General features: G+C 46.4%; 1 protein-coding gene across 1 annotated transcript; it reads right to left on the bottom strand.

Annotated features, from left to right (window-relative positions):
- Positions 1 to 732: 732 nt before the first annotated feature.
- On the bottom strand, positions 733 to 19,557 carry C8B (complement C8 beta chain). Its single transcript, XM_037404790.1, has 12 exons — positions 19,330 to 19,557; positions 17,603 to 17,756; positions 16,393 to 16,534; positions 15,310 to 15,451; positions 12,995 to 13,127; positions 11,940 to 12,137; positions 9,585 to 9,825; positions 7,365 to 7,493; positions 6,440 to 6,603; positions 4,177 to 4,330; positions 2,887 to 2,955; positions 733 to 1,481 (listed from the first exon to the last, which is right to left on the bottom strand). Exons 1-12 carry the CDS (start codon positions 19,464 to 19,466, stop codon positions 1,330 to 1,332), a joined length of 1,815 nt encoding a protein of 604 aa, XP_037260687.1. The 5' UTR covers positions 19,467 to 19,557; the 3' UTR covers positions 733 to 1,329.
- Positions 19,558 to 22,354: the final 2,797 nt, after the last annotated feature.

Here is a 22,354-nt window from a genome sequence, read left to right as displayed (position 1 = left end):
TTTCTGGAGCAAAGTTATTGTGCCACCAATGCCTTTGCAAAAATCATTAACCACCAACAAAACGGCAGGAGGCAGGTTCCTGGAACGCTCCAGGCTCAGGTCAGTCATGAAACAGGGCACAGTATTACAAGTTCCTCATTTGTTTGACCTGGCTCCAGGAACAGTAACAAAGTGCAAACCATTCACTTTGCTTTGGCTCTATCCATAGCAAACTCTCTCCATCTCAGATGTCCTAACCAGGGTGGACTAGCAATGCAGCTGCCGAAATCCAGCCTCTCGCGGGATCAACCTGATCAACCAGAGCCTGTTTGGGCCAGAGGCAACTACTAAGGGTGGAAGATTTCAGGGGATGTGCAAAGACATTTGTTCCAAAACATTCCATTCATCCTGCCCACGGCAGAAAAGCTGGCTGCTCATCCCGCCCCAGCGGAGGGTCCTGGCATCCCGGAGTGGCAGCCCCTAGTCCAGGTACAGCCTCTCCTGCAAGTGCAGCCATCTCTCCTGCCTTCCAACAGCCCCAAGCAACACAAGGCACAGCAACTTCTTTCCAGCTCCCCGTCCCAGTAGCATCCCTGTGTCCTTCCCTCCCCTTCCCAAGGAACCAGAGCATCGGTGCATCTGAGCACAGCAGGATGTATCTAACACTCTCCACGTATCAGTTCTACTTCAGAAACACCCCGGAGGAAGCAGTAAAACCACTATATAGCCTACAAACACTTTGGTGTCACAGACTGTTCTTCACAATTTGGTTTTTACTCCTTCAAGACAGTTTCTAATACAACGACGATACGACAATTTACGTTAACTAGGATAAATTGGGAAACTGGGTAGTGAGGCAGAGCAGCTTTAAATGTCACATTAGATACTATTGTGCTCATTGTGATTTAGACTTTAATACACTGTATTTTGCTCCACATGACACAGCTGTCTTCACAGAAGCCACGTATTAGCGCACATTCTGGTGCATGTAAGATCAAACAGTCTTTTCTTATCTCAATGGAACAGTAAAATTTAAAATCATGCAGCTATCAAATAAGGCTGGAGATAAAGCTTGTCTCGGTTAGCCCATTGCAATAAAGACAGAGAAAAGTCAAAATATTAAGAACAGTAAGCACATTCAATCCCATGGGACAACTGCAAAGCGTGGCTGAAGGTGTGATTCATAACACACACCCAGCTCCCAGCGTCTCCTGAAATGTTTCCAACTTCCGCGCCCCTGGATGAGACCCATCAGCAGAGCGAGGCCAGCTCAGCAGCCAGTCAGCTGACATCTTCCCACTCAGTCTGCAAACCACTCGGCAGTTTTGTGTAAGTTCTTAATGATTCCCTCTAGCAAGCAGCTGACTCAGTATCTGGTCCTGAGCACGACGAACCACCGTTTTGTGGGAGAGGGTTGTTGCACTGTCGTCTCCTTGTTCGTTGACCTCCTGAACAGGGAGACCAGCTGGCCCAGCAACCCCAGTTTCCATTAATAGCAGCATCTGGAAAAAAAACCCAAAGCCAGAAAGGACTGTCAGAATAAAGCAGTTCTTTAGATGGGAAGAGCTGTCAGCTTCCCCGAATCTCATTTAAATACAAACAGCTCTGCCCCTGTCCACACCACTAACAACGTCGTTGACTCATTAACAATAAATGATTGTTTCAAAGATGTTCATTCTCTGTTCAGCATTGCTGGTGTTTGTCCAAACTACGCTTTCTGCAGCAAGGACAAGGGAAAAAATATCAATTAGTTTTAAATCTGCTTGTAGGACGCTTCTCTCTCTCACTTAGTCCAAGCCTAGGTAAGAAAAACAGTAACTAAACTTGTGTCAGCCACATCTTGAGGTGCGAGGGGAAACGTTAGCATGTTCGTCTTCAATGAAAACCAGCTTAAATATTCAGCTTTCCATCCATTGCTTTTCCTATTACACTGTTTCTTCTGGACCCTGAACACATGAGTGATATGAACTCAAAATCCTGAGCATCATGGAGCTACACGTGGAGGCAATACCTAAAAGGAGGGAAGGGGAGTGAGAAAGGCAGTTGCATGCTGACAAGTGGATGGATGTGAGTCTCTGGGAGGACTGGATGCGATTACACGTGTGGTAAGCAGACTGGAACAAGGTGTAAGTGACTCCACAGTTTAAGGCTCCATGGACTTCCTAAGGAACACCTACAAAATTGATCCCCTTCTGAGTGAAATCTTGGCTTAAAATGTATTTCAGCCTGGTTTAGTTAGGACACAGTCATGCAGAATAAGAACTGGATAAAAGACTGTAAACAAAGGCCAGTGATAAACGCAGTGCATCAAATTGTGGGATGGTGCCAGAGCTCTGAGTGCCTGAGATCTGGCATTATTCAGCATCTAAATTAATGAGCTGGAAGAAGTAAACAAAATGATTAAATTCACAGATCATCCTAAACTGGAAGGAGTTAAGAACATCAGTCAGGAGAAAGCAGCGATACAAAGTGACCAAGAAGCATTAGTAAATGCTTCAAAACAACATAATCAGATTTTAAGATTAAAATGCATGGTAGCATATCTGGGGGAAAACAGTTTGCATCACACTGGCTGTATCAAAGGGAAAAACTTAGGAAACAGAGCTGATGGAGAAGACCTGAGGCTCGCCATGGATTGTAAATTAAGCAGGACTTTGTATTATAATACAATTGCGAGGCACGTTTATGCAGCTTTGAACTGCTGAAGTAAAGCCACCTTTTCCCGAGTGCAACGAAATGTAGAAGAGGGCAGGCACAGTCTGTCTGTCACTTCTGCAGGACCCTGACCCCTTGTGCCGGGCAGAGTGGGGACAGCCAGCACTGGGCACTGCTGCCCGTCCATCCGCCGCCATCCCCGGACACTCCTGACCACAGCCGGGCCTGCCCCAGGCCTGGGGAACCTCTTACCTCCCCTCCCGCTGCCCTGGCAGGCAGTGCCACTGTAGCCCAGGGGACACAAGCATTCACACTCGGTTCCTGAAAGTAAGCAGAGACGGTGGGTTTAGAGACTTCACGTCACATCTCCCTGCAGACACCCATTTCTTTTCAGTACTTCATCTTCAGCGAGGAAGGGCGAACCGTCAGAATTTCTCTCCGACGGTGAAAGCACAGAAGAGCCGCAAGGCAGGGGAGCTGTGGCCGGCGCTGCCGCCCCTCTCACCTCTCCTGCGGCTGCGCCTCATTCAACCGCAGCTACACCGGCGCAGCGAGCCGGCACGGGGCACCACGCAGCCCCCTGCTCCTCTCCGAAGGAGCTATCCTGGGAGAGCTGAAGGGAGCAAACCCGGGACAGGAGCGTCCCGGCTGGGACCTGGGCCAAAGTCCCCGTAACTTGCTCTGACTGCGGTGCGCATCCCATGGCAGGATCCTGCAGGATGGCTCCCACCCAGGAAAACAAACGGCCCCTTAAAACCTCTTGTTGAGGAGATCCTAAATGAAACGCTAACCTGACTCAGCTCCTAAAAAGTTATTTAAACAAGGGTAATCATCAGACAAATCCTTTAAGTGCTACAATCAACTAGCTGGTACCTGAAGCAATCATTTCTGCATTAGATGGATTTAGAAGATAACATTTCTCATCAGGATTTCTGTAGATGCAGATTGGAATTAGGCACTTGACAAAATAGTCCCTTTGTTAGAAGCTCTCATCACCTCACATATCTCTGTTTAGGCAGTGCAGTTTTCATTCAATTTGATGATTTTCCCCCTTCATTTTTAAATCACAGCCTGCTTACAAAGGACAGCTTCTACTGGAAATGGGGGGAGGTGACGGTGATAACTGTGCTTGGCACTTATATGGTGCTTTTCATCTTCAGAACACTTTTACAAACACTAATTAATGCTGAGGCAGTAGTCGCTTCTCCAGGAGGATGGAAGCAATCTTGAAAGCAAAGGAGGAGGCTTAAAGATGTCAAGTTTTTTTTTTTTTTTAATGCATAATTGAGAAGGAACAAATTCTTCCACAAAACTGATACAGATGGTCACTCCCATTAAAAAGACACATCCCTTGACTTTACTGCCTTTACTTACCAGTGGCACTCTACAAATAGACCAACTTAGAGCAAAATAAATTAATTACCTGAAAAAGAAATTACAGGAGAAACTAAAGAGCAGATTATGCGCCGAGATTCCTCACTCCCCACGAATCCCAAGCACATTTCTCTTATAGGGTAAAGGAGAGGTGCAAAATCTTTCTACCTTGCAAAAAGGGGATGCCATTGCCATGGCACGGGGCACAGCGACAAGAACTGGTCTCCAGCTGAAACTCCTCCAGAGCCCGTCGCAGGTTTTCTTTTATTGTGATTGCATTGGCGAAGTCAGCCGGAGTCACCAGCTGATACAGCGGCTCTGCCTAAAGGGAGGGAAGAAACCGCACTCGACTGCAAGTTCAGGATGGTGCGAGCATCGCAGGGTCGGTGGCGGCACAGCTGGAGAGGGAAATTAAGGCTTTGTGGTACAGGCTCCAGATTTCCAATTGGTATTTCCTTAAACCTCATGGAGAACACGGCAGGGATGTCAGGAATACTTACAGGGATCCTCCCCTGGGTTTACACCACCAAAGCAGTTGTAAACGCACGACACAATACAACAGCCCTACCATTAGTTGACAAATGGGCAAAGCTTCACAGAAGATTCATTAAATCCTTCCTCATCCACTTCCCTGATATCGATATTTTTAGATCAAATTTGCTCAAACTTACCTTTCCTGAGTGCTCTCTTACTCGGATTTAAAAAAGATACCCCCAAAAATGCACCCCCAAAAATCTCCTCCATTCCTTCTACACAGGACAGCCGGAGGCACATGGTCATGGCCATTCCAATTTGCACTTTCACCGTGCAACGGTGCAAATAGGCAAAATAGAAAGATTTTTGCCTAAAATTAAATTTTATAATTAAAACCAATTATACAACAATAAAATCAACTTCCACTACTACTGCATTTCAAGGGCGATTTCTCTCTGTGTGAAGCCCAGGTAAGGGTTTCCACTGCCTTCAGAAGAGAGAGGACTGTGATCTGCATCGGCAGAGGGGTTCGGTGGGAGGAGGTAAGTGGGGGCACAACACGGCGGACATGCAGCAGGGACCAAGGAGACTTTGACCCGCTCGTTAATTTTTTTCCTGAACACAAGAGGAAGTTAAAGTGTGGTCTCAATACTGCCAGTCACCCACTAATGCCAGTGGGACAACGCTGGCACATGCCATCCGAGGATCCATCCCAAATTCCCATCCTTGCTCTAGAGATGCCAGTAAGCATGAAGGAGCACCCCGCTGCCCTCACAGGCTCAAGCTACAAGAAACAGAAGAATGTTTCAATGAAACAAAAATTGCTCATTTCCCACTGCTGTACATCCACTCTTCATCAATTATCTGTGATCCATACTTTGCTTTTTGAATTCAGATCATACAAATGAGAAAATACACTAGGAGTGACCTGCCAAGTCCCTTCAGCCGATGATTTATGAACTGATTTGCTTTAGTTTTCCCTAACTAAGCATTCTTGGGCTGACATTTAGTCACACTCTGCTGGTACTTTTGATCTTCAAGCCCCACAGGGATATTGGTATGGAAATGAAGGATTATAGATACCAAATCCAAATTACACTGTCTGGGTTTTTTCACTGGGCAGCCTGGCCACTGATGCCAGGCGAGACAAAGAACATCACCATTTCTTGTGGGAGAATTTTCTGTACGTGGGATCTAGCACGGAGGGTTGAGTTCCTGTCGTCTCCTGCCCAGGTGCTCAGTGCACCAGAGGCTTGGGAAAGCTGCCCCCGCTGCAGCGAGCGCCGGACAGGCACTGGCTATATTCCCAAATTAATGGGTTTTGGTTTGCTTCACACGTTTTAGAATTCACCCTTTTTTTTTTTTTTTTTTTAACTGAAAAGTCAGAATTTTCAATGAGAAACAAACACCTTTTACAAATCGAAATATTTTTGCGTAAAATTAAATTTTATAATTAAAACCAATTATACAATAATAAAATCAACTTCCACTACTACCAGTCCAAACCCCTGTTTAAAAGGATGTCCTCTTGCACCTTTGTACTATTCACTCAGAGTGAACTTACTTTGATATTAAAAACGATGAGGCAGAATTGCTACATATTTCTGCTCACTTCTAACTTACATGCTGCTAGATACATTTTTGGTAAGTGATACCTTGGTAAAACAGAAGGCGGATCATCTGATCTGCTTGATAGGCAGCAAGAGATCACATCTGCACAGCCAAGTGGCAAGGGTTAAAGCTTCTTGTACTGCCAACCACACCTTTTTAATGCATCACACCTTTGATTTTCTGAAAACCCAGTCTTAGCGAAACTGTGCTGTACAATACAGGTCAATTATTTACCCTAGGAATTTCCCCGGTGTGTTTTGTTTTTCTTTAAATCCTGTTTATTTAAACACAGACTTCTCCAAGGTGCTCAGCTACGTGAGGCTGCATGAAGCGAAGGATACAGTACCTTTAACGTTATGATTTCAGGGTTGTACTGCACAGCATCTCCCCACTCCTGCATGAGTGCGGCCGTTGGCAGGGCTTTGTAAGCCAGCGCGGTGATGTGTTCGCTCGCTCCGCCACGAACAAGGGCGATGAAATCTTCCACATACTGTTTTTTGGAGGTGCTGTCTGCAAAAATGCATTCAGAAAGTGGCTAACTCTGCTCAGGTATCTCTTTGGGGATTGCAGTGGGGTTATAAGCTAACCCAGAACACCCCTGTATATGACCCACCCCACTGAGAGGGCAAAGGCAAAAGGCCACAAGTGTGTCACACCTGACGCCTGGTTTCCTACGCTGTGTGTCCTGTGTCCCTCCTGTTCCCTTGCGGCAACACCCCCATCCTCCTCTCATGCACCCTCTACCTCTCCCCTACATTTCTCCTCTGTGGCTACAAGCTCGCAGGCCCTTCCACAGGTGCTCCTCACCACCATGAATATTGCCTGTTCTCCTCTGCATACCTTCAGGTGTGCCCTCCTCCCACTGCAACACCCCCAGCTTCCCGCATGGCCCCTGAGGCTCCCACACACGCTTCCCTCCCTGCTTTCCCCACTTGGGCTTTTTTGGGTGCAAAAAGGGGCGCGTTGGGCTCCTCTGCTGAGAGATGCGTGGATCGGTAACACAGCACCAGCCTGGTGGGTAACGGATTATCTGTCCCTGCTTTTCCCTGGGACCCCGAGCCGGTATTTCTGATCTAACCAGCCAAGAAAAACTTGCCAAAACCCAAGCTTTGAGATATCTACACCTCTGTTAAGCTTGCCTGGGGTTACCTAGCGGTCCCAAAAGCAGCTGCAAGGGAGTGAGGAAATATTTCAGGCAGGCGAGACCACAAAATCTTCTTTTTGCTACGACAAAGGCTAGAAATTAAATGGCAGAAGTGTTTCATGCTTACCTCCAATCTCTTTCAAAAGGGATTTACAGCCAGCTTCAGTCATTCCAAGCTTCAGATAGACACCATCAATATTTGCACCAATGTTAAAGCCGTGCTGTGCACACTTCTGGACATCACTCAGCGAATAACCTTAAATATACACCAAAACATTGTAGCGTTTTAATACAACTGTTTTCTATCCACATACACAGAAAATGGGAGTTAATAAATATTTTTCCTTTGGGAAAAAAGGAGATGAGATGAAGAAGCTTTTTTGGGGATATTTAACAGATCTATATGAAATGAAATGAAATCTCTACATTTTATAGAACTCCGAAACTAAGTGCAAATGCAAGGAAAATGCTGGAAGAGGAGGCTATTAATCACCAGCTCAGCTGTAGTGGGTTATGCAGAGCTGCAGTGGGTGGGAGCCTGGCCTGTGACTTAAATGCCACATGTCCTTGACAAAGGAATACTCGCCACCCATCCCCGTCATCAGGAGACAGGCACTGTAAGAGTAATCGTAGCTTTCCTTCCTTTTGCTAGCTCACATCTCCAATTCTTTGCTGCCAGAAAAGCCTTAATTTTTTTTCATGGAAGTTTCTCCATGAAGCTCTAGTATATTTTTTTTTCCCTCGCATGTAAAAATTTGCAAATCCTTTACATGTTCTTTCCGAAAGTCCTTCTCCAAACTCCTTGCTGTCCTGACAAGAATATTCAAGCGGTTATGATTGTGAAACACCAGATACAACACTCAGGTATCTCTTTTCTTTCTCTGTTTTTTTTTGTGTTGTAATCTCCCACATTTCCCAGAATTCTGTAAGTTTTAAACTAAACTCCTGTCTTGATGACACAAGTGTTTACATGAGCTCACAACACAGGTACCACTTTATGACTGTCCTGTTCTTACGCTCTCCTCATACATCTGATCAGCAAAGAGGACGCACTGAGTTTTGGGTTGACACATGATGGCCCCTATTAACGTTCACAGTCCACAAGCACCTGCAGGCAGGAGCCACTGTTTTGTGACATCCCTTGTACAGCACAACCCAGACCGCTGTCCTGCCTTCTTTCCCACAGAAAGTATGGAATTGTGAACCACAGGCACATCCAGCATATTGGGTTGTATGTGTGAGCAGTGCAAGCACCAACCATGTGACTTGGCGTGTGATACCAGATCTGCAAAAGCAGCCTTGATTTCCAGCACAAACAGGACAAACATGATGATGGACTTGAAGGAAAAAGCCTGCATTCTCAGACTGGACCTACCAAACCCCAGTGAGAACGTACAGCCCAGCTCAGCACTGGGGCCAGCGTGAAAACACTGGTACTACTGCAGAATCCTGGTCTAGGTCAGCAGACACTGACAGGCAGCGTTCTGATGCAAAAAATAGTATGTAATAGCTCAAGCAAACGTGACTTGTGATGGACCCACACCAACAGCTGAGAAATTGGGCAGTGCTAATGTTTTGAATATCTGAATCTAAATGCTGTCCCTCCGGGCTGCATCTGACTACAGGATAAGCAACTTCCTAGACCAGCAGAAGAGCAAACAGACTGAGCGTCACACCGAGCAGAGTCCACTAAATGCTTTCACAAATAGACAGTGAAGGCAGTTACTCACTCCCATGCCAATGAATAAATAAGAGAGTGCAGCTATTGATTAATGTCACACGGCTCGCTCTAGCCTACACAACAATCATCATTTCTCGCAAAAAAGGAAGCCAGAGTCAAAGAGCAAGAGCGATGTCAGGCACAAGAGTCACCCAGCAAATTATTTACTGTTTCCTACACGCTGGAAAAGCTCTTGAGGCTAAAGGTGTTTCAAAACTGTCATTTGAAAGGCAATGGAAAAAGAACGTAGGTAAAGGTTTTCAAAGCTAACAAAAGCATTATGCTACATGCTTCTCATTCATCTCAGCATCTTGTCAGCCTCCAAAACATGTCATCTGAAATAGTTGCTACAGGGCCCTTTTTTGTGAACTGGCAGCACCCACAGCTTGAGAGCTAGATGAAGCTCACGATGCCGAGCATGCTTTGAAAACCAGGCTCTTCAGTCACTGCCAGAGCACTTCTACTCCCCTGCCTCCCGCAGGTTTTCTCCGAGATGTTGCTGACTCCTTCTTCTACCACCTCTCGCGTCAGACCTCAGACCTGAACCATCACTGGGTGCCCACAGAGGGGTTTTCCCCCCAAAAAAGCTGGCCCTAAAGCTTTGGCACCACCATCACATGCACGTACCTGCCTTTCGCAGCTCGTCGCTGTTCACAACCAAAGTATACTCGTAGGTGCCACCGACGGTAGCCTCCGTGATGTAATGGGTCCCGTAGTCCCTGTAGAGCTCCCTGTACTCCCCGTAGCTGTACTCTGCCGGGAGCTGATGGAGTCTCTGCAGGAACTCGTAATGCAGCATCAGGGCTCGGGGCTTCAGCTTATAAACAGCAACAGCCAGCTCAGAGCGGGCGTGAACGAACTTGCTGGACTACACGAAATGCAGAGACACAAGGGAATCCAGAAGGGGTGAGGGATGTCGCTCCTGTGCAATGTGCAGCTATTTGCTATTAAATAATTAACTCTGCTCAGGATTTCTCAATTTAACAGTTTCAACTGGAAATCTTTTAATTTAGCAAAACCAAAAATTTTAGTTTCTGAGCATCGGGATTCTGACTGGTATTACAGAGGGAGGAAGGAAGAGGGAGAGCCACCCATTACAGGCTGGGTGCTGGCTCAGGCCATGACTGGGACATGGGGAAAAGCAGGCTCCAGGCTCTGCTCCGACACCCCCAGGCTCCAAGGACACAAGCAGCACCCCATGAGACTGCTCTACCCTTAATAATGTTGACGAGCCTTTGTTTCTCACAAGCTCCCTCCTGAAAAATTCTGACATCTGAAATCATGATGATTTATATGTGAAATGGTAAGTCTCTGGTTGATCCGTATTAATATTTATAATCCACACAATATGCCATTAACAAAACTGAAAGGAAAGAAGAAAACACACACACACGCGCATTTATATGTCTCTGTGTAGATACATGTGTACACGGATAAATATAGTATCTCCCCTTTCTGGCATAAAAGTCAGGAACAGAACAGGTCTTTTGTCATGTTCAAAGGATTTAGTGTCCAGTTGTCTGGCCCAGCAGGACAAGCACATGGCGGGGTTCAGTACAGAACTCTGTAGCTTAAATAATAAAATCCAAGACTTAGTATTGCATTTCTTTCTGGATATCTATTGCAAATGCTTCTCAGATACCTCTGGTCTTGTCATGGGAAATGCCTCTTTGCAGGAAGCAAATGCAAGTTTAATAGCAACAAGGAATAAATACTCTGCTGTTCCTGAGCGCACTGCATACCGAGGGGAGAGACAGATCAGTGATGCTATTAAACCTCTGACAAGAGCTAGCTTTGTTTACAGCAGTAACAGATGAAAAAAAGAAATCAAATGATGGTGCACACTACCTCAGATTGAACCTCATAAAGCAGTCCTAGGAGTTATAGATTAAAGCATCTCCAGCCAGCCTGAAGGGTGCATCAGATCACAGTTGTGACCAAATCTCCGCAGACGAGGCTGGGAGTGATTGTGCCATCCGTATTTCGTGGTGCGTGTGTCCTGATCTGGCAAATGATGTGCTCAGCAGATAGATCACACTGGCCGCAGTAAACCGGCCTGTGCTAGTCTAGAATTAAACCCTCGGAAGGCCTGCTAGCACGTTCTGCTCCATGCTACTGTCAAGGCTGCCCTACTGTTGAACAGCTTGGCTGCATTGTCATTTACCGTGGTGACAGCCCCTGCCTTGCTGATCCCCCCGACAGGAGGGACGGCCCCCACGTGTGAGGTGACACTGCACAGGCAGCAGCTGTCCCCACTGCAGACCACTTTCTGGGCTGTGTGTACTGGTGCGGAAATTCCTGGAACTGCGGAAATCCCATCTGCCCTCCTTTCACCCCAGATTTCTGTGCTGGGGAGTCACTGTGACCCACCCGTAGGGCAGAGGGAACTGGGGGCTCCCCGGTTCGTCAGCTAAGCCCCAGCTCCGCCTGCGCAGGTTCCCTTGGAGGAGTCACTGTGCTGGCTGCACCCAGGCGCCTCCCACCAGACTGCGGTGGCAGCGGTTGGCAACAGCTTTTCAACGGCTGGCAGGGCCAGGTGCTCAGCACCTCCCCGGCTGGGGCGCAGCATGCACAGCCTGTTAGGAGTGCCACTTGTACCTCTCACACTAGCAGGTTCACTGGATGGAGGGGAGGCCATTTGAACCGGCTTCTTGGTTTCATTTTTTTAAGTGACTTCACTACAAAAACCCAAACGCGGACGGCCAGCAGGACACTGGACAGACTGCGCTCAGCTGGGGCGGGTGGGGGAGGCTGGGCAGTCCGGGCCCCGGCCAACAATGAAGAGCTCCTGGATGCTGTAAACACAAATGAAGGTGTAATGGCCTTAGTTAACACTCGATCGATGCAAATGGCAAAATCCAATCAGGGGGAAAGATTTCATTTATCCTAGTCATGGCTGCCGACCTGATGGTGAGGATCACACCGATACACACACACACAGAGGTAACACGTCAGCAGGGAATTAAGTAGAGCAGTGCTTACAGTTGAAGAAAATCTTTTCATCCTTTGAATGAACTTCTTGAACCTGTTGTCATTTGAATTGTAACCAAGTTCAAACACTCCTGGTATTTTTATACCAAAGCTGAAGCTCGACTGCGAAGCTTTTGCCTTCAGGACACTGCTTTCATAATTTGAGTAGGAGTCATATTCAGTCATTGTAAATTCATATTTGCCTTTGGTCTAAACGGAAAGCAAAAACAACACGTCTGATTTCCTGCATAGTGATCGTATACCTGAAGCGTGGGGAAGCAATACAGATACAAATGTACTTGTGAATTAATACTTGCACTGTGAAGACGAAAAGCTTTGTATAATTGCAAAGCACTATTATTATTAACACTGGGGCTGCAAGAATACTTGATTTACAGCAGCAGGAAAGCTACTATCTCCTCCACACTGCAAAGACCTCAGGCTTTTACTTAATATGTCACTCTTATGCAAAGAAGGTGAAAACTTAAACACAGGCACCATTTAAAGAATGAATTCTAAAAGGAAAAGGTTTCCTAGTGGGCAACACTCCAAAATACCATGCTATGTCATCACAAGCATTAAGGTCAAATATATAATATTTGAAATACAGCTTTGATGCACCACGGAAGTAAGCTTTCACACAAAGCATGTGGTGCACTGCTAAATCCTAGGCGGTTGCACAAGGACAGCCTTCCCAGCCTGGGTCTCCAGGCACTCTACAATTCCATCTAAAATTAACCTCCCAGTGCCCACCGAGTGGCTCTTGGGCCCTCCTGGACAGATGGCACCGGGAAGGTTAGGCTCTGGTTTTGCAATGACAAGGTCCAAGGAAACATTGCCATTCCAGTGCACATGGATACTTTCAGGGGATGTGTCCAACTTCACAGAGTGCGTGGGGTATGATGATGTTCTAGAAGTAGGGCTAAATTCAGTCTTGTCCCATTTGGTCTCACAGATTTCACCATTTTTTCTAAAATGATTTAGTAACGAAGCTTTATCAGGATTGCACACTGCATTTGTTGGAATATACGTACCTACATTTACTTGCAGACAAATCTGGCACGTACCTCTGGTGTATAGCTTTCTACATTGTATGGCTTTCTGAATCGTGTGTCCATGATATAATGGGGAGAACATCCGCCAGCGTAGTACCTGTGATCAAGAACTAATCCTTCCAAGTTGTTTGTGAAGATATTTAACCTGTATAGGAAGCATAACAGCAAATTATTATGATTATCATCAGTTTAGAGGTAAGCATCAAATGCCTTGGCTGATGCATCCATTTAGAAGTAAGCATCAATGCCTTTTGCTGCCTGACCAACCCAGCTGCTGCAGAAAAACCTAACTGATTAACAAGAAAGCAAAAGACAGTTGAATTTTGACAGCTGGATGGATATGAAGGGCAATTTTCACCACTCAGCTATGAATCATAGCACAGCACTACTGCCACCAGCACCGGCACCTTTGATAACCTCTACTGTAACTCCACATGGAAGAGCAGAACCAGCTGGACCAGCCAAACCCCTGACCCACCAGGCTGCCCAGCCCAAGCATCCCCAAATGCCCACTGTAGGGCAGCAGTACCCAGCAGGATCTTCAAAGACAGGTTTGCCAACCCATGGGATCAGTTCAGACTAATTTTTCATTTGTATTTCTTTGTTCTGGTTTATCGGTCATACCAGGTTGGTCAAGGAACCTCCCGAGGTCAGCAGACAAGAGTACAGATTTTCAGGGAACAAAAATAAAGGTACTCAAGCAATTGTTCAACTACTCCTTGAAATTACTGGGAAATTTCCCCTTGATTTTAGTGGATGATGGACAGTAATCTTAACCTGTCTGCTCTAAGAAAGGATGTAGCACTGCAGTCTTTTTTGATGAGGTGATTAAATCCCATCGTTTGCTCTTCCTATTGCTGCTGGTGGGATCTGTTGCAGTAAAACCCCATCTGTTGCTAACTGTCAAGACACCCTCGCATCACCCTGAAGGCACACAGCTGAGGACATGGCACTCACCTCCAACAAACTCATACTCAAATTGTAACAAGAGTCATTAGATCAAACTTCACCAAAAAAAGAGATAAATTACTAATAGACCATGTCATGTCCTGTTAGTGCCCCAGCTCTCTGTTAGATCTGCCTCTCCTAATTTTGGGGATGCACGATAATGACTCTGAAGCTGTAAAATACTAACTTGTATTTTAGAACAGATATCTAAAATTAACTAAATTTTCGAACAGCTCTGAAAAGAAGGGAAGTCCACTAAAAGCAAATTACTGAGCAATTGTAGCTTCAAAGAGATGAGAAGCATGTTCTTTTAATTGTCCAACATTATTTTTAATTTTGATTAAACTCAGAAGTACAAAGCGTTAGCAATGACATGTGTGGCAGCCGTATCTCTAGAGAATAAGGAGGAAATGATAATTTTTTCCCTGCTGTATGATTTTTTTTCTTTTCCTTTTTTAATGTAAAAAGCATTTATTTTTTCTGCAGAATGAGAAAAACTCTTTTCACACAGTCTGATCTTACAGAAAGTTGCCACATTGTTAGCCTGCAAAAAGTGTATCAATTCAGACATGGATTTTAATCCCCGCAAAGTTGGAGTTTGCTAGCACGCAGACTAATCCTACCCTACTCATGCAAAGGACACACATTCCACTGTCTGTCACTGCTGTGGAAGAAAACTCAGAAGTGCTGACCCCTCCCAAAACCAATATACTGTGCAAAAATACCAATCCACAGTTGGGTTCAGATTTTAGACAAACCAAGATGCTGATTTAAGTCCCTCTATAAAGAATGATATAACATTATCCTCAGATTTTAACAAACCTTCCTTTGCTTTTCTTTCAAAAGCCCAGCCTGAAGCAGTGTCTCGGTTCCCAAAGGCTAGGACATTCCTGCTCGGACATTCCTGCTCCCCACAGACTAAAAACGGCCAAAGTCTAACTTTACTTACCTCCGCGCAAAATAACTGGATTACTGAAACTCTCCCACTGACTGATTTAAGTGCAAGTACCTGCAGACATTAGAGAAATGTTTGGCATCGACACTTCCCTCTTCACTCACCAAGTTCTGGCAATGCAAAGAGCACGCGCAGGCTCTCGCAGGACACATCTGCAAGCTCAGCTGATGCTCTCTGCAGGGTGCACAAGCACTCCTGGGAACACCGGGGACTTCTGCTCACATTGTCTCTCCCTGAAAGACTCACGGAGTCAATAAGGCTTTTCCCACCGGGATGTGGACCAGCACTCCAAAGGCTGCTGGATCCTAACCAGCTCCTGGATATAGCCACTGGGACAGCCTTGCTGTGTTCTATGTTCATGTCTGAAGCCACATAAGATCATTCTTATCCTTAAGAAAACATCTCATGAAGGTCACCGACTCACCCTTTCGCCAGATTCTCTATTCCCCAGTATTGCTCCATCTTCTGGTGACATTTTTTAAACACTTCTTTGCAGTTTTTTTCATCTGACTGGTCCCCACAGTCATCATCCCCATTACAGAGCAGCCTCCGTGTAATGCATCTCCCTAGGACGCAAGGTGTAAATTACTCATAAAACTGTTACACACTCCCTGACTCCGAGTCTAGAAACAAAATAAAAGACTGTAACGTATGGCTCAAATCTAGCTGGAAAAGATTTCTTCTCTGTCTGCATGGATCACCAAACTCCATCTGCTCAGTTTTGCTCAAAACTTTCATAATCTTAAAATTCTTTGTTCAACCTAGAAACCTCCCCACCATAATTAAAAGTATGAAAAAGAATAGAATTTTTAGTTGATAGAACTTTTCAGTTTTGATAAAACAAACGTGCTGGAGACTGTTCAGCAGATCTTGTCTATGGCAGTATTTCCCCCCCACCCTTCCCATGACTGTAATTACCGAGTTGTTTTTCAGCCTCACCAGAACCAGTAGCCTGGCGGCCAGAGATCAGCGTCGCTCCCCTTTGCCCCGTCTCGGGTGCTGAGCTCCCCTCTGCCCCACGCCCTGCTCCCTGCATACCTTCCACTCCACTGCCAGGGGGCAGATGCAAAGTAGAGGCTGATCAAATTTTGGATACAGCTGACCACTGCCTTGCTTCCCCACTCTGCTCACAGTGTCCCCGACTAATTAGTCATTGATGGGGATGGAGGGAAATGCCATCATAACCTGCTGTGCTCCTGGGCACGTCTCGAGGATGCCCAGTGCATCCTCTGTTGCTGTCAGATCCGCTTCTGCTCCAGATTTTACTGATAAAATCGGGGTTTAGTTTCCTATTTGGAAATTTTAAAGACATGCTTTATACTGACAGGTGTTGGCCAACAGGCTCACTCACAATCACTGATGCAAACACAACACAAGCATGGATGGACCCGGCCCAAATCCTGACATCTCCTTGGCCCAGCAAACTCTTGTAGAAGCAGGAAGTTCAGCATAGTGGTGCCAGAGGTGCCACCCCAGCACCACCACATCTCCCTCCCCAAGTCCTTACCTGTGACTGCACACACAAAACCTTCACATCTAACTTTACTCCTGCAAGGATTGTTTGTAACACAGTCCTCGGTTTCTTTGTCAGGGTAATCACAGGGATCTCCATTGAACTGAGAAGGTTGTTCCAGGCGGGCAAATCTGTACTGTGATGAAATAAAAAATATTGACTCAAGTGTACAGAAATTGTGAATTTTACGCTTCCCTAGTTAAAAAAACAAACTTTGTGTCAGGGAGATCTGATCTAAAGAGCACTGTCATATTAAAGAAAAAAAAGTGTCAGCAAAGAAGCAGGATGCTAATAACATGCCTCATTTCAAAGGTTTCTGATCTGTAACAGTTTTAATTTTACTGAGGAAGGACTGAGGATTGGAAGGGATGAGGAAAAGTTTGCTTTTCTTTGACAGTTTGTTTAAATGAGCCTGACAGGGTAGTGCAGGCATTTGCAAGAGTAAGGAAGGATTCAGTTACATCTCCTCTCTTTCAATTAGCGCTGGTAACGACATCCCCTGTTATTTTCTGTCAGTGTATTTACTTGGCCCTCTGTATCATTAGGGATTTTTTTCCGCCCACAACACTGCTGCGAAGCAGTCAATTACTCCATCCAATATGTTAGCCCTCCGTTTTTTTCCCAGCTTTTAAGATTAACTCTTTGATACGAAGCTTCACTCTTCCCATCTCCCATCACTGGTTATTCCCGCTAAAGCCTTGGAACAGCTTCTCCAACTCGTTAGCAGCGGTCCCCCTAGCAATGGGGATTTTGCTCGCTACGCTGCTGGGATCATTACTTCCATTTGATGGGGCTTCTCAGGTAGAAAATGCTCACTGGCAGAGGAGAAAAAGCATCTTAATCCTGAGAGGCACCGAGTGTCTCCAGGTCCCACGAGGGACCATTAGTGGGGACGGTGCCTCGACTGATGCTGGAAGAAGCGGAGCGTGTTGGCAAGTCCCTGCAAAGCCTGGGCTTCCTGCCTGTGCTTTCACCAGCCTGGGCTTACACCTTCTCAGGACAGTGAGCCTGGAAAGCACTGGAGGCACTGGGGGTGGTGAGCTGAAGAACTAAAAGCCACCTGAAAGCCAAAGCCCACAGTCTCACCTGTGCAAGGCTTTCCTCGGCAGCTCCCCGCTGTTTGTGCCCAACCCCACAGACAGGTCTCGGAGGAGGCTCTGCCTCCCGGTTTCCCGGGATTCCCACCTAGACCACAAGCACTCACCCTTTTCTTCTGGCAGGGATCGCACCGGCTCCAGGAGGACCAGGTGGAGAGCGCGCAGTCGCGGGGCTGCGGCAGGCTGCTGACGGAGCGGGGATGCCTGCTGCCGGCCACGCTCCCGGTGGCGCTGCCGAGGGTGAGTGGCTCCTTTTCACCACTGCAGTCAACAACACGAGAGCTTCAGGGTGTGAAACCACCGAGCTGTGAGGACAGAGCAACCTGGCCCATACCTGGGCAAAACTACATGCCAAAGAGAATAAACACTTGTTAGACCTCATCAAATCTTCCATGCGACCTCTAGATTTCAGAACTTGTTTCCCACTGGCATTGATCCTGTATGAAAACTGACCAGCTCTTCAATGCCCAAGAGCAGATCAGTCCTCTACAGCACCATGACGAGAGCAAGTCCGCAGAGGACTCGGGAGGGCTGGCTGCAGGACACGTCTGACCCAGCCAGCATGGGAAACAGCCCACGTGCCACCAGCCTGGGCTTCAACTCGGGCTGTGCAAGCCCTACCAAACCACCTGGCCAAGTGGCCAGTGGCAAAATCTGCACCGTCGGTTAGCTGCTGCCCTCGTCCCAGCGCTCCCGGCCGCTCGCTGCACGGGCAGCACTTTGGTACCTCGCCGTCCCGCACGCCGAGCAGCTCCAAGGTTGGACACCTCCGTGACAAACACCAGCTGCACTGCCAAAGGCTGGCGTGCACTCAGCACTTCTGAAAACCAGGTTTAAGCACCTCCTTTTGCCGAGCAGCCGATTCTTTCTTAAGCCGGCCAAACCCACTAGGCTTAGACACTGTTCTTGGTTCACAATAGAGTCATAAACCCATTAATCCCATTCATCCCAGTAATGAACCTGAAGCCCAAGTGTGAGCTTTTACTCTTCACCCCAGCTCTCACCCCCTCATGTGACAGCTGTCTCCAAGGCTTCCACGATGCACAGCTAAAATGCTGCCCACTCTTTCGGTGGATTCGGTATTTCTGATTCAATCCTCACCCCAGACAAATGTATCCTTGCAGCATCTCATCTAAGTGGGAAGCTTCAGTAAAACGTTGACAATTAGTGTCTTCATACCCACTTTGACAAGTAAACTACCACAGCAGTGTTCCCAAATCTTCCACCAAGACAAGGAACAGCATCAACTGAAGCTTTAAGTATGATTTAGTGCCTGGCAAGGGGCTCCCATTACTGCATATTAAAATTCACATGGAATAAAGGAATTACAAAAACTCATCAGCTCACTGAGGCATGAAATCAGAGCTCGAAGTTCAGAGAACAGTGGAAAAATGTAGTTAGGTTGGAAAGATTATAGTCACTGATTGACTGCACTCCTCTAAAAGAGCAAAATCTATTAAGCTAGCAGAGAAAGAAACAACTACCAGCCGGGTTCCTGCCATGTAGGTACTCGGAGAAAGCCAGACCCCGTCCCTGCAGCACACTGTCAGGCAGCCTGCACGGGAGGAGGCTGCATGTTGCAAACAGAACTCCGCATTACAACACGACCGTGGCGATTTGTCGTCTCAGATTTATCAAACAGGATTACTTCTCTCAAGGCAGACACATTGCACTACGTTAACTTCAGAACAATGTCTTTCGCTATTCATTAGAAATACAGAAATCGCTCGAGACAGCAATTATGTGCCTTACAACGTGAAAGCAGAGAGCCTGGACTGATTTTCACTCTTTATCATATCACCCCATGGACATGGCTTCAGAAACATTCACTTACCCGAAGCCACGAGCGGTCGGGATGCCGAGTACGGCATAAAGCAGCAGCAGTGTGGCGGGGCACGGAGCGAACGTGGTGCATGCTGCGCTCGTGGCTCCAAGGTACTGCCGGCGACTCGAAACCACCGCTGCTCCCATTCCGTCTGCCGGGGGTGCCTGTGCGTGTGTGAAAATGGTCCAAGTAGAAAAAGATAAATTACCGGGTCGTTTTTCCACACTGTAAACAGCAGATGACCCAGCACCTGGCAGATTCACAAGGTAAACGCTGCAATCGTTAGTACACGGCTTTCTGCAGGCAAGTGGGAAGGAAGCAAAGATCTGTCTAGAAGCAATTTATGCTTTCATTTGTAACGGTCCTTTCAAGGGACAGGGAAAAAAATGAATATTTTAACAAATGAAACGTACTCGAGTCTTGGCAAGAGGGAAGCAGTAAGTAAACTAAATCCAGCTTTCTAGGAATACAGTGCAAAATCATTACTTATTTCTGCTTTCCATGTCTGTCTGCCAGAGGAAGGGCAGGCACGAGGCGCAGGCAGTCACGCTCATGGTTCAGGGAAAGCTTTCACCCTCCCAGTGCCCTGTGCTGTCTCCCATCGGGGCTCGTGCTGCAGGGGAAAAGAAGAGCCCCAGCCTTGGCTGGCCATCCACGGAGATCCTCCGCTTCACACACCTAAAATCTTGAGCCCACACAAGCAAGACCTGTCAGGTTATTAAATAAAATGTCTTGGTGTTTCCAGCTATTGCACTGAGTCATTCTCTCTCTTCCCAGCCGGGGCAGAAAACTTACCAAGGGCTGATTCTGATCAGTTCAGCTGCACTTTGGGAAGGCAGGTCAGGATCTTCTAAACCTTGCAGAATTTTAGTTTGGTTGCCTGTCGAGGCAGCCTTCATGTCCCATCGCTTCCCACTCCAGGTACGGCTTTTTGATTCCTGAGACACAAAAGTCTTTCCCTTCATTTTGCTCATTAGTCTTAACCTAAGACTAAGGCTCTAAAAACCTACAAGGAGTGTCTTAGAGGGAGAAAAGTTCCCTGAATCTGTGTTTCCCTATATAAAACGATGAGCATCACTGTGTTTTCCCACCCTTGCTCTTGCTGGACAATTGGAGAGATGCAGTCTCGCTTTGTGTAAAACTATGGCTTTTAGTAGTCTCTCACCCTGGGATAAGTGTCTGAGTGCTTTGATGATACAAAGAATAAATACACTTTAATTTGTTCATTATGGGACTGATGGGTGCTATATATAAGATTAATCATATTCACTAACAGAAATCAAACTCGACAACAGCATCATTAGCTGGCCAAGTGCTACACCTCTTAATGTGGCACTTACCTTACAAACGACATTTTTCTGACTGTGGAGCCACGTCTCTGCAAAATAAGCAACTGGCTGCTGCATCTTTCTAGTTTGGCAGCTTGATGATAACAATTTAACAGAGAAGAACATTAACTGAATCCTTGTAGCAATCTGTTCCGAATAAAAAGATTGTATTTCAGGCAGCCAGTTTTTCAACCCAAAGTCCCCGAACACACAGTCAGTGATTAAGTGCCCTCTCAACATGGAGGACAAACGGTTAGGAAAGATGGCTGAGGTTGTGCAAAGCTTTTTGTTTGCCTTTTTGGCCTTATTTTTTTTTGTTTTTGAACCCAAGACCTGTGTGATACAGCTTGCTCAACCTTTGACACAATTGATTTAGCTGTTAATTATTTGTCCATGACCAAAACCACACTTCCAGAAAAGACCTCTCCATACGTGGGACCTTTGCTGGCTGGGCAATGCAGTGCACACCCAGTATTGCAATGGCAGCAAAAGAGAAGCTAAGACGATAAGCACAGAGCAGCCTCTAGACGTAACTGCAAACCAAGGCAGTGATCCCGGCGCGTGAAGATCTCAAGGCAAACTGCTCCTGTTTGCTGCTTGTCTCCGTTCGGCTGCCTCTCCCCATGCGCATCTTAGTGGGGAACGTGCCTGGTTCTGAATCAGCAGAAAGAAGTGAGGTTAAAATAGGAGCAGGGACCCACAAGACACTTGGGTCCTACACTTTTAACACACTTTTCAGAGAGAATTGAAAAGCAAAATCAGGTTTTCCATATAATTTATCATCTGGTTTAATTAGAGGTCGGTCTGACACATAAAACTGATGACAACAACCACAGCTCATTTTCTGCCTCCTCGCAGTTTGGGGCTTCGTGGGTCCATGGATCAGCGGGAACGTCGCCTGGTAATGCCGTCTCTGTCCTCTTTCCCCAGTCTTGTTCCTCCTTCGTCGCCGACTCGGTAGCCGCGGCTGCCTGCTGAGCTGTTCTGGGAGTCCCAAAGCACTCAGCGCGAACAGCGCTGGAAGTCACTGTGGGCGGGTTTCATCACTGTCAAAAACGAAGCCTCTCTAAGCATCCGCCGTGAACACCGAGCTTTCAAGTGCAACAAACACATCCTTTTGCAGAGTTCGTAACACCAACATAAGTTTGTGACCCCTTGCTCCCTGTAAATAAAACCTATACAGTTTTGCCAAACACAATTTATATATTTTTTTTAATGGCAGTCTCCTGTTCAAAGGAAAACTGTGAAACACATCAGAGATGAAAGGCCCTCCCTGGGAAAGGTTAGAGTGGAGCCAGCAACCAGCTCTTTATGGCATTGTTAGTGCATTTTTCAAAAATAATTCCCTTTTTTTTCTTCTCTGAGACCATCTTTTCATTCCCTGCTTCAGAACTCATAACGCATTTTCTTCTGTGGAACACATCTGGCTCATTCAAAGGCAAGAGGAGGCTCGCCCACTGATTTTAGTGGTGAAGAACACAGGGTGGCAAATATACAGCAAAATTTACAAGTAATAACCCCTAAAGAATGTTTCCAGATGTTTACTACACCTAACTGTTGCATCACCGTTATTGTTACTGACACAGTTATTTTCTGGTGGTGAGGCTGGTCTCTGAAAGACCCTGGGTGTAAAAAAAAAATATAAAAATGTTGAACTTAATTCCCCTTTTCTGACTTCTGGTTCACTAAAAATAATGCCTTATAGC

The sequence above is a fragment of the Falco rusticolus genome, chromosome 11 (genome assembly GCF_015220075.1).
Source record: "Falco rusticolus isolate bFalRus1 chromosome 11, bFalRus1.pri, whole genome shotgun sequence".
NCBI classification, from domain to species: Eukaryota; Metazoa; Chordata; class Aves; order Falconiformes; family Falconidae; genus Falco; species Falco rusticolus.
Note: the sequence above shows the minus strand (reverse complement) of the source record. Positions and strands in the feature narration are given on the sequence as shown.

Bases quoted from the DNA above. Each gene is read 5' to 3' on its own strand.
- C8B (XM_037404790.1), bottom strand. From the start codon at position 19,466: ATGGGAGCAGCGGTGGTTTCGAGTCGCCGGCAGTACCTTGGAGCCACG. The intron at 17,757-19,329 runs GTAAGTGAATGT...TGTTGACTGCAG, and splicing joins CCGACCGCTCGTGGCTTCGG to TGGTGAAAAGGAGCCACTCA. The intron at 13,128-15,309 runs GTGAGTCGGTGA...CTTCCTATACAG, and splicing joins ATAGAGAATCTGGCGAAAGG to GTTAAATATCTTCACAAACA.